The 11483-nt window shown below is 42.0% G+C and overlaps 2 protein-coding genes across 3 annotated transcripts; one reads left to right on the forward strand and one right to left on the reverse strand.

Moving 5' to 3' along the window:
* Positions 1-44: 44 nt before the first annotated feature.
* Positions 45-6285, reverse strand: LOC136430268 (hsp70-binding protein 1-like). 2 transcript variants are annotated; one of them, XM_066420721.1, is made up of 8 exons: positions 6180-6249; positions 5958-6068; positions 5478-5635; positions 4780-4957; positions 4367-4588; positions 2809-2964; positions 1704-1912; positions 45-939 (listed from the first exon to the last, which is right to left on the reverse strand). In XM_066420721.1, the coding sequence occupies exons 3-8, from the start codon at positions 5622-5624 to the stop codon at positions 859-861; spliced, it is 993 nt and encodes a 330-aa protein (XP_066276818.1). In that variant the 5' UTR covers positions 5625-5635; positions 5958-6068; positions 6180-6249; the 3' UTR covers positions 45-858. The 2 variants fall into 2 exon arrangements, with proteins under 2 accessions (XP_066276818.1, XP_066276817.1); XM_066420720.1 differs by lacking the exon at positions 5958-6068 and having other exon boundaries at positions 6180-6285.
* A 433-nt stretch (positions 6286-6718) lies between these two features.
* On the forward strand, positions 6719-10746 carry LOC136430265 (26S proteasome regulatory subunit 6B). The gene is made up of 8 exons (XM_066420717.1): positions 6719-6870; positions 7343-7482; positions 7978-8205; positions 8625-8814; positions 8980-9134; positions 9326-9522; positions 9841-9949; positions 10215-10746. Exons 1-8 carry the CDS (start codon positions 6746-6748, stop codon positions 10322-10324), a joined length of 1254 nt encoding a protein of 417 aa, XP_066276814.1. The 5' UTR covers positions 6719-6745; the 3' UTR covers positions 10325-10746.
* Positions 10747-11483: the final 737 nt, after the last annotated feature.

Below are 11483 nucleotides of genomic sequence, written 5' to 3' on the forward strand. Positions count from 1 at the left end.
ATTTCCTTTACTCTTTTTATACCACAAGTATGAGATTCCAAACATTTCTTTTGAGACCGAAGTCCAATATGTTTATTCTCTTCACCCTTTCATCAGCTGCATAAAATGTAAATCATTTTTACCTAAAGAGACTTAGTTAATTCTACAGAGGGGCATACAGGTGTGAGAGCAACGTCTCATCTAAAACAATTATAGAAACAGATAAAATTGATACATTTGGTCAATACTTCCCTCAGTTCCACTGGCATGTAGCTTCTAATAACGTAAAGCAATGTATCCACCCAGTGCTAGATGTAGCAAGCAGTTATATCTGTATAGCCAGAAAAAAACTGCCCTTCAGTATAACACACCAGCTTAACAGGGCACAGCAGCAGCTGGTAATATTCCACTGAATGACCAGTCACACCTAATCTAGTTACATGTATAAACACAACACATCTACATCATTTTCCATCCCCCAAAGACATGCCATCGCAAAGACATCGTTTATAATAATTAGGCCCACAGAAAAAAATATGTCATCTTGTTAAAAAAAAGTTAAAGTCCTCCCCGCACCAGACGTTGCATAAGGCGGCGCCAATCTCCGTTTCGGCAGCCCTGGGCCACACAACTTTGTGTAAGTCACTACAGCAGGGGGCTAGTCCACTGGTATGTCATCTTGTTAGCTTACAATTTTTTTGTGTCAATAAAGAGGTGAAATAACCTCACATTTATATTAATAGTCAATTGTTTTTAATCTGTTAGCTTTGTAAGTGAGGATTTTTTTCTCTCCCTTTGGCAATGGATGAGGCTGCATACTGTCCATCTAGGAAATTCTTTTATGTGTTCATCGGTGTTTCTAATGTAAATCAGTCTCCATCATCTGTCAGCTGCCGCTATGGCATCATCATGTTGACTGAAGCAGATCTTTAGTAGCTGTTGGCAATATTCCAGCTCCTCCTGGGGATGGAGGGGACAACATCAGCTCACATACACAAAGTATACATGAACATGGACATCACAAATACATCCTTCAATGCCAGTGAGGAGATATTTTGTCTAAAAACAGTGTTAGACTAGCCCGAGTGTCATCCTGTTTCAACTGAAACAGGATGACACCCAGGCTAGTGTTAGACTACCAACAAGTAAAGTAAAAGTAAATGGCATTCATACTGAGTAATACTTTTGACTTCAGGACAGGTATTCACTACTGGCATTTTGATCTACAATAACAATGTAAAGTATCACAGATCCAGGCTTGGTGTCATCCTATTCAGTTTATCAGTGCTCCCATACTCCCTCAAACATGTTTAGGAGGGAGCATCCTTGACTTGACCGTGGAGGGCTGAAACCCTCGGGGACGACCACGAAAGAGGCGGATTTACAACATCAGGGAGGACTTCCACCACCTCTACCTACACAATGTGAGTCCGCGGGACAGAGGCACCTGGCGAGCTAGAGTGGCCATCAAGCTTCCCCATCCATGTGCAAGCACGTCAAACCCCCAGATGATGGGGAAAAGAAGACGTTAAACCAGATAGTGAGTGAATGAGTGTATGGGAGCCACAGAAAACCTGTGCCATGGTGCTTTTACATTTTAGGGATAAAGTAAGTAGGATGGCAACCAGGATATCACAGATCGGACCAGCTAATGAACTTCTATCATCCCGCAGTGTTAATTAAGCCAGAGCATTCTAACAGAAACTACAAACTGACAGTCTCACCTGAAACTCCTCCCTCCCCTTCAGGTGTTCTATCCTGTCCGTCAGCACCTGCCGCAGCTGCAGCTGTGGCTGTCGACAGTCCTTCACTGCCTGTCTGTTCCCTGTCACCAGGGCAACGAGAGCACCCATCAGGTGCTCATGGAAGGTGTTGTGTTCTGTCTGTAGCATGGAGGCCAGCTGAGTCACCATGCCCATGTTACACAGGGTATCTGGAGGGCAAGCAAACAAGTTGAAAATGAGGTATTTAGTGAAAAGTAGTGAATGAAGAAGGGTTGATATGCCAAAAAAATTATTACTCATGCAACTGGATAAGATTTTGAAACTTTCAAAATCTTATCCAGTTGTTTGAGTAATTATTTTTTGAGGTGTATCTTATTACTTGGATGTCTAACCTTCATCAACGGAAGAAGGCAGCCTTGTCAAAACAAGCCGGCAGGCGGCTATTTTCACTATTCTCCAAGCAGAGGTTTCGATCGAGAGGGGTAGTTTTGTCCGGGATTTTAACGTGAGAGGAGAGGAACGTTAAAATCCCGGACAAAACTACCCCTCTCGATCGAAGCCTCTGCTTGGAGAATATATTTTCACCGCCTACTTTCAATTTTGTGCCGGCTACTTTTGTGTAGAATTTTAAAAAAAAAGAAGCACAACTAAATTTTAGTTACAAAAGTTAAGTTTTAAAATGCACATAAAAGTTACCCAGAATATACCAAAAAACATGTTTAGGGGGTCTCACTTTACAAATTTTTTAGAGGGAGGCCCCCCAGACCCCCCTACGTGAGGGGAGAACCCTCCCCACCCACCCAGCGAGCGACGAACGTGGCCTGCCTGTTACTTTTGAATATTAGCCTCCTACTCTAAAATTTTGTGACAAGGCTGAAGAAGGGTTGAATTCGAAATATCCTGTGACCTCTGTGAATTAAGATTATTTTGGTAATACATGTATTACAAAAATGCTTTCACTTGTGATGGGGAATGAATGTTTTATCTTTTAAAAAAGTCAGATGGGTTTCTCAAATTGAGTCAAAGAATGAATACAGGAAAAGTTAACTTGTTTCTAAACAGGAAGGGAAATACAGTAGTTATGATTGCAGGAACAGCAGCTGACCTTTATGTTGTGGGTTGTTGAGGCACAGATTCCTCAGTAAAAAAGCTGCCTTGACCTTGAGCTTCTCCGTGTCACTCTGCATGGCCCTCATGAGGACAGAGAAACCATCCTGCTCAACAAACTTCTGCTGGGCCTCCTGACAGCTGCCAGTTAGACCTACACAAGAATAGTACACTATTGCTAGTATTGGTCCTGCTAGTCTGGCCTGGACACATGCTAGTTAAACTTATAGCAGTGAGCAATACCATTTACTTGGAATTGAACCAAAGACTTCAAATTCCCTTCACACTAACATTGTCTTCTTGGTCTTGAATACATGGCTTACAATATCTATCATAAACGCAAAGTTACAAAAATGAGGGTCTGCATGCCCTTTTTCGTTAAGCGTTACGAACGATTTTAATTCACCGTTAATCGTTACCGGACGCCCTGAATATACCGTTAAGCGTTATCGGTATATTAATCGTGAAGCGTTACTGGTCATTTTAATTCCTCGTTAAGCATTATTTGTCATCCTGAATTCAACGTTAAGCGTTATTGAATAATTCCTCGTTACGCAGGAGAAAGCATTTCAGTGGGTCAAGATTTCAAAATTTTCTCCAGGGAGCACACGGCTCTGGCGAAAATATGTCGGTAGGGCGCCCCCAGCCCCCCACAAAATTTCAAGCTGAAACACTTCAGATTTTTTTTTCACTCTACCAGCAAAGTTTTCTCCTAAAAATTCAGGAAATTAAGCATTTCGCGGTTCAAGATTTTAAAATTTTCCCCGATGCATGCCGGGCCTCCGTCGAAAAATATTGTTAGGAGGGCATCGACCCCCAAAACTCAAAAGCTGAAACTCGTCTGTATTTTTCCACAAACAGAGATATCATTAAACTTAGCTTACATTACCAGTAACATTTGCCCGTCGAAATGCAAGAAATTATAGCATTTCAGGGTGTCAGGAATTTTCCCCGGGAGCCTGTCACAGCTCCAGCGAGGTCTGGAGGACGTGACGCCCCTCAAAACTTGATCAAGCTGAAACCCTTCTGTATTTTTTTTCAAATAGAGATGTCATAAAACTTAGCTTACTCTTCAGAAAAAAATTCCCCCCCCTCAGAATGCAGGAAATAGCGTTTCAGAGGGTCAATATTTAAAAATTTCTGTCGCGCCTTCGGCGCTCTTCATCGTGATCATGAACATTTCGTCCCACCAATACGAAATTTCCTGTCGCCGCTGAATTTAAAGGGTTCATAGAATGTCATAGCGTAATAGGTCTCTGCCACAAGATCAGGACGACTAGTGGCAAAAAACCGTCGTCTTCAGGGGTATCTCATGCTCTAAAAATACTGAATTTGCCGTTAAGCGTTATCGGCCGGCCTGAATTTACCGTTAAGCGTTATCGGCTGGCCTGAATTTACCGTTAAGCGTTGCCAGGACCCCCCATGCAGACCCTCAAAAATGTATTTGGCTTCCATTTGCCTAGTATTAGATCTACAAAATACTGTACAAAGACAAAATTAAGAAAGAAAGACACCTCAGTGCAGAAAGTACATAATCTCATGACATTGGCTCTTACATGATACTGCATAGAGTGCCTTGACCCTGACATTAGAGTCAGGGTCTGAGTCCACCAGTTCTAGCAATGTCGGCAGGGCAGCCAGTTCCAGAGCTGCAGCCTGACAGACAGGGTTGTTCTGTGTTACCGTGGCGATGACATCGCCTGCTCTCCACCGCAGCCCACTGTTCTGATGTCTCAGGTAGCCTATAACCAACGCCAGGCCGCCCATCTTGTGTAGGTCTGGCAGGAACAAAGACAACGTCACATTACACAACAGAGTACTACATGGTCATTATCATACCCAATAAAGAAGGTTGCAGGTTAGGTAATTGGTCAATCTACAGTTAAAATCTAAACTTGATTCATACTTAATATTATGTACCTTTTTTAAACATACAGCAAAGATCTACCATAATCATATCTCTTCCCACCTTGTGCGTTATCAATACTACAGCAGAGATCCATCAGCTCCTCCATAACTACCTCCTTCTCCTCTATGTGGTCCTCAGGCCCCTCCGCTAACGTCTGCAGACATGTTTTCATCTGCTCTACATCATCCTGGGCCGTTTGTGCAAACTGCTGCATAGCTGCTCCCAGCCACTGTCTCCTCTGTGGGGGTGGGGGTGGGGGAGATTGACAATACTGTATTATGGCTATTGACTTGACCATCCTGTCAATAGCACACACAAAAATTATTGACAGGAAGCACCGGAATATCTTTGAATCAAAACATCCAAAGAATTGGTGCAAATGCTCAAGGGTAGAGTAGAGCGTTTCACATAGACACATAAACATAGACATTGAATTTCATAGGAAGTCAAGGGTTCCAACCCCAGTCTGAGGATGTTTAAAAAATGTTAATTCTTTATTACTCTACTTGATTATTCTTACTCAGGAAAGTACCAGTAAAGTCTGGGGTTAGTCTTATTTTTGTAGCATTTTAAAGTAAAGGGTTAGGGTTGGCAGGATCATAAGGTGCCATTCCCAAGATTATCATAGGAACATGAGTCAATGGAGCCAGTGACAGCCAGTGACAGTCATCAGGCACTAACTTAACTTTACTTTTGCCTACCAAGTGTACCATCTGATGTTGTGGGGTTTTGTCACCGGGTGGGTGTATTCAACTCACCTGTTCATCCATGGGTCCAGGTGATACAGGTGTGTCATCTGCATCATCAGGTGTGTTTTCTATGGCAAATCTCAGCACACCCGCCAGGTTGGGGTTACGGGGCACGTTGCGGTCATCTGAGCCCCCTGCATCTCCACCGTCTGCCATCGTAACTATCTCTATACAAGAGCGGACATGTTAAAAGATTATGTTGAGATTAAATTTTTCAAAACTAACATGGATTTCAAAGACGATTCTATTCTAAATATCATGTCGCCAAGAATAAATTATACACAAGTGTTCATGGGAGTGGCTATTGACGGATTATCCTGTCAACATAAGAAAAGTTTGGACTGTTGGCAGGATGATCCTGTCAGCATTAGAAAAATTTGCACTGTTGACAGGATCATCCTGTCAATAGCCTCAGAATGAATCAATAAGATATGACAAAAAGGAGGACAAACACATGATTATACATGATCTGAACAACAGAGATTTTACCTGAGATTGAGACGTGTCTACTTAGAAATAGACGTTTGCCAAAGGCAAAGTGTTGAACTTGTTCAAGTTGTCGATAATCTTGTCGTCTGACCAAACCTTCCAACGTACTCCCTGGACTCGGACGAACAAATCAATGATTTTACGTCTGTAAATTACAGTTAGAAACAGGGACCGTACACGTGTCTACAAGTGAGTAATACTAGTATGTAGTCTAAAACTCACAATTTTCTGGAACTTTCTGGAAAACGGAGAACTTTCTAGTGGCCGGACCGCGGGTCCCACGCTGCCGAAAGGTTAGAGGTCAATACCAGCTACCGCAAAAGGCTTCAAATTACTGTCGTAAAATTACGATGACTATGGGATAGACCAGTTGTTTGTACCTTCAAGCTTGTGATACAAGTTCTTAATTCTATTTGTACACTTTGTGTACATTTCCTTCTTTCATTACTTTTATATTTTTTTCCATTTTCAGGTCACTCTGTGTTTCTGATATCGTGATACTTTCTGCTTCCCCCTTAAACTTTGTAACGTAAAACGTCCAGCTATCGTAAATCGATTCCAACGGGAGATAGCAAAGCAACGCAAAGCATAATGAAAATTTAACAACCTGACAAGATTAGATTTGATGCATTTATGACATTTTCAAATAATCCTGTGCACACCAATTATATTTTCATATCTTAGCATATGATTTTTATTATACGTAATATTGTCATATTTCATTCATTTCACTAAGTGCTGTTTTACGTGTGCATGCATTCTGTTCTTACGAATCTCTAGTCATCAAAATGGAGGAGATTGGAGTGACGGTGAACAAAGAAGAAACCCAGATCCCCAGCCCCGAGTCCAGGCCGGGGACGGGTCTGTCCAGCACCATAAGTGAGAAGGACACGTCAGAGGACCTGTACACAAGGTAAGAGCCGTCTGGGTGGGGACAGCGGACATGTACTCGGATCCTTTCTGAGCATGGCGCAGGATGGTGGGGGAGGGGGGCAGATCACATCACTGGAAATGTATATAGTAATCTCCGGACAAGGAAGTAGTGGTGTTACTGGTGTATGTGACACACATAAGAGTATGTCTCCATGTACCTCGTTGTACATGATACGTGCTTTTGTCAGGTTCTTTCGAACAGCCTTACCTAACCAGTGACATAATTTCAATTTTACACATTTGGCAAAAGCATAATTTAGAGATTATGGAAGTTAAAAATGAGTAGTTCAAAGTCTCAGGTCTTTATCAAGTGGAGTACCTTCTTCACATCTGCTATTGTTGAGGAGGCCATTGCTGCCTACAAGGAATGGAGAACATCTCCCATCCATGTTGCAATATTAAAGCACATACAGTATCACATGTTCGAATTAAAACTCACCTGTTTGCTCCAGGTACAAGAAGCTGCAGCGTCAGCTGGAGTTCCTTGAAGTCCAGGAGGAGTACATTAAGGATGAACAGCGGAACCTGAAGAAGGAGTACCTCCATGCCCAGGAAGAGGTCAAACGTATCCAGAGTGTTCCACTTGTCATAGGTAGGAGACTTTTTGTCTGGCCTGGGCCATTTTTTGGAGATCAACTTGTTCATTTGAGCTCTCATTTTGGATGATTTTGGAACTGTAGGTGGGATACTTCAATTAGAAATCAGAATAAAGGGTATGGGTAGCACTGAGGAATAGAAGTGAGGTAGCAGAAACACTACATCAACTTTTAATTTTATCACAATTTCAACAGAGCTTTGAACTTATTTGATGGCTGATTGACATGTTGTAAAATTTTATAAATAGCAGGACTATATCGTGTACTGGGCATGTAATCCAGTAAATGCAAAGTAACTGCCTGGGTAAAAAGAGCATTTATGTGAGAGTTGCAGAACTCGAGCTGTAATCCCTAAAAATGTCAGTTTGGAAGGGGGGGGGAAACCAAAATCTGCATTGTGCTGTTTATATTGGCAAAGTTTAAATCATGATAGTTCACCTTTAAAGGTGACATTTTCCACTGTTACATGTATCTTTATTTCCCCTCCCTAGGTCAGTTCCTGGAGGCCGTTGACCAGAACACAGGGATTGTGGGATCCACCACGGGATCCAACTACTATGTGCGTATCCTGAGTACGATCGACCGCGAGCTGCTGAAGCCCAGTTCGTCTGTAGCTCTCCACAAGCACAGTAATGCCCTGGTGGATGTCCTGCCCCCTGAGGCAGACTCCAGTATCACCATGCTGTCTGCTGAGGAGAAACCTGATGTAGCCTACGCAGGTGAGGAACACAACATGTACCAGGATAGCCAGGGCTTTTCTTTTCAGTTTTTTTTCTGTTCTGACTGAATTTGAGTAATTTGGCAACTCAGTCACACTAGACAGGCCACTATAAAAACAAAGTACTGTATACATGTTTCAAGAGCTGCTCTACCATAAATGTACATCCCTAATTCTTAGAAATTTACATCACATCTTCTATAACAATTTAAAAGCCTTGGTGTCACAAAATGAGACAGTGTATGTTTCTGTAATGTTACAGGGGTAGAAATTGTTCATGTTCGTTCGATGCATATGCAATGTTTCACTCCTTTGCTAACTTAACATCTAGCAAGAAACTGCTCAAATTGAAATTGAAAATGAGTATCATGCAATTGAATTTTTTAACTGGAACATGTGTGCGACTCTTCCTGTCCCCAGACATTGGTGGGATGGACATGCAGAAACAGGAGATCCGTGAGGCTGTGGAGCTGCCGCTTACACACTTCGACCTGTACCAGCAGATCGGCATCGACCCACCGCGGGGGGTCCTGATGTATGGGCCGCCTGGCTGTGGGAAAACTATGCTGGCCAAGGCTGTGGCTCATCACACCACGGCGTCTTTTATTAGGTGAGTTGCATGAGCACAACTCAGATTTTTATTTTGTTTTTAAGAATAGCCTGTTTTTTCATAGAAACTGATCATCAAACCATGATATCAGATGTTGTAATGTGAAATTGTACTACATGTCTAAAACAGGCCTGTCAGTTAACATGTTCGGTTGTTCTGTTTCAGGGTTGTTGGTTCTGAATTTGTACAAAAGTACCTCGGAGAAGGCCCAAGAATGGTACGAGATGTCTTTCGGTTAGCCAAGGAGAACGCACCTGCCATCATCTTTATTGATGAGATTGATGCCATAGCAACCAAAAGATTTGATGCACAGACAGGAGGTATGATTGGTTATTAGTTGTGCTTTAGTCAGTAGAAAAGATATAGAGCAGAGCAGTTGGCCATAATTTGAATTAAAGTTAGAACACAAGCATTGTATTTTGTTCTGAAGTAGTAGAGGAACACAGCCCATTGAAATTTTTCTTGATTCATGTACCTGTAGTTCAAGCTTGTCATGTTACTCTCTTGGCAGCTGATCGTGAGGTCCAACGAATCCTGCTAGAGCTGCTGAACCAAATGGATGGATTCGACCAGACAGTCAATGTCAAAGTCATCATGGCGACCAACCGAGCCGACACGCTGGACCCTGCTCTTCTGCGGCCGGGTCGCCTGGACAGGAAGATCGAGTTTCCCATGCCAGACAGGAGACAGAAACGTCTCATCTTCCAGGTGAGGCCGATGGTGTTATGAGACAGATATCTGTTTGGCTTTGGAATTTGCCTAGCAAGTGCAATTTCCATGTGCAGTGGATGATTTGAAATAAAAGACTTTGTAATTTTCAGTCAGTTTGTTGAGGCCGCTGGTGTTATAAGACTGATATATGTTTTACTTGAAATTTGCCAACCAAAAATTGTCCTCTGGACAAGTGAAAATCCATGTGCTATGGATGATTTGAAAGAAAAGACCTTATGATTCGCAGTCAGTTTGTTGGACCATTCAACCTTTGTTTTGGTTGAGAAAACATACTAATTTGTGTTGTTTCTTCAGACCATCACCAGTAAGATGAACATGTCTGAGGAAGTGGACCTGGAGGACTATGTGGCCAGACCTGACAGGATCAGTGGGGCTGACATTAACTCCATCGTGCAGGAAGCAGGTGAACTGCAGCTGTTGTGCTCTCCTCTGTTGCAATCTCATAATACAGCTTTCCCAAATTATGGCGAAGATAGGAATAAGGCCATTTTCAGATTGGGTACTACCCAGTAGGAATAATGTGACAGAAGTTGTAATTCAAAAAATTCAGTGCAATTAAGGAAATGTATTTACAACCACATACAACAGAAGTGAAAAGTCCACAAATTATTGATTAGGTTGGAGAAAGTCCATAACAACCATGTCTAAGTATGGTCGTATTTCCCCAGGAATGCTGGCAGTTCGAGAGAACCGCTACATTGTGCTGGCCAAGGACTTTGAGAAGGCGTACAAGACTGCTATCAAGAAGGACGAGACAGAGCATGAGTTCTACAAGTAGTTCGTGGCACAGACCCCTCCCACCAATGGACTCCTTGTGTTGCCCTTTCAGACCAGATGTTTACCCCCTCCCCCACTATACTCTCTCACCTGTTTCCTTAGGGGATATGTTCTAAGATTGTCAAGTAGAAAATTAGAAAAAATTTTACACCAAAGAAACCAATACTGGTACAAATAGCCACTGAACATGAGGTTTGTCCACTTTGTCCTTCTGTTTGTATGAGTCCCTTGCACTTAAAGGAAATACTGCAGAATCTGTACAAATTTCAGATGAGAAATTAGACTTTGATACATTCTCGAAACATCACAAGGAGGGGGCTGATTCTGTCAGCTATGAGGTCTTATACTAGAGAGAAATAGTGCAACAAGTCATAGCTTAATGGACACAATGTACTTTATATTGAATAAATGCATAAGATGACCGACAGTGTCTATTCTTGAATTATACACGTGTTAGATTTGATACATTATGTTAATTATCAAGTTTGGATTTAAAAATTTTTTTATAGAAAAGGGGCTTTGCTAGGTCAAATGTATTTTACAGTTTAACACCAACGCTAAGTGTCTTCCTGCACAAATAGGTTTGCACATTTCATCTTTTGAATTTGAGGAAAAGAGCCAATATAGGGCCAATGTGTTGAACGGTTTAACTATTCTTACTGACTTCCAGGAGGTAGGTGGAAAACATAGATTGTACAGAAATAACAGTGAAACTGCCCTAACTGCAGACATGTTAACTACTATCATCTCCATAATCTCCTTATTTTATATTCAAGTTGGGTGCAAACAGGGCCACCAGCTTAAATTGGTTCAGCAGGTGGGTGCAGGACTGAGTCTATTATGAACACAGACTGTTTAAATGCTTCCCATTTACCTATCCCAATATTTTAAACATTGACTGCTGTAGCTTAAAAGCAGTGCTATCCTGGGCATAGACTTCCGCCCCTTTTTGAGGGTATCTGATTTCACCGGAGGGAGAAAAAGGGGTCCACAGTGGTTTTAAATTTGGCGTACATACTACGTATGGTTTTACTGTAACATGGGAATATTCACTGCGATTTTAAGTTCAGGTTAAGAGGATCACCATATGAAAAACGTGAACATAAAACCATTGCAAGCGTTTCCCCTTTTACAGTAATACATGTACTAAAAGCCTGTGG

Source organism: Branchiostoma lanceolatum, chromosome 3 (genome assembly GCF_035083965.1).
Source record: "Branchiostoma lanceolatum isolate klBraLanc5 chromosome 3, klBraLanc5.hap2, whole genome shotgun sequence".
Taxonomy (NCBI): domain Eukaryota; kingdom Metazoa; phylum Chordata; class Leptocardii; order Amphioxiformes; family Branchiostomatidae; genus Branchiostoma; species Branchiostoma lanceolatum.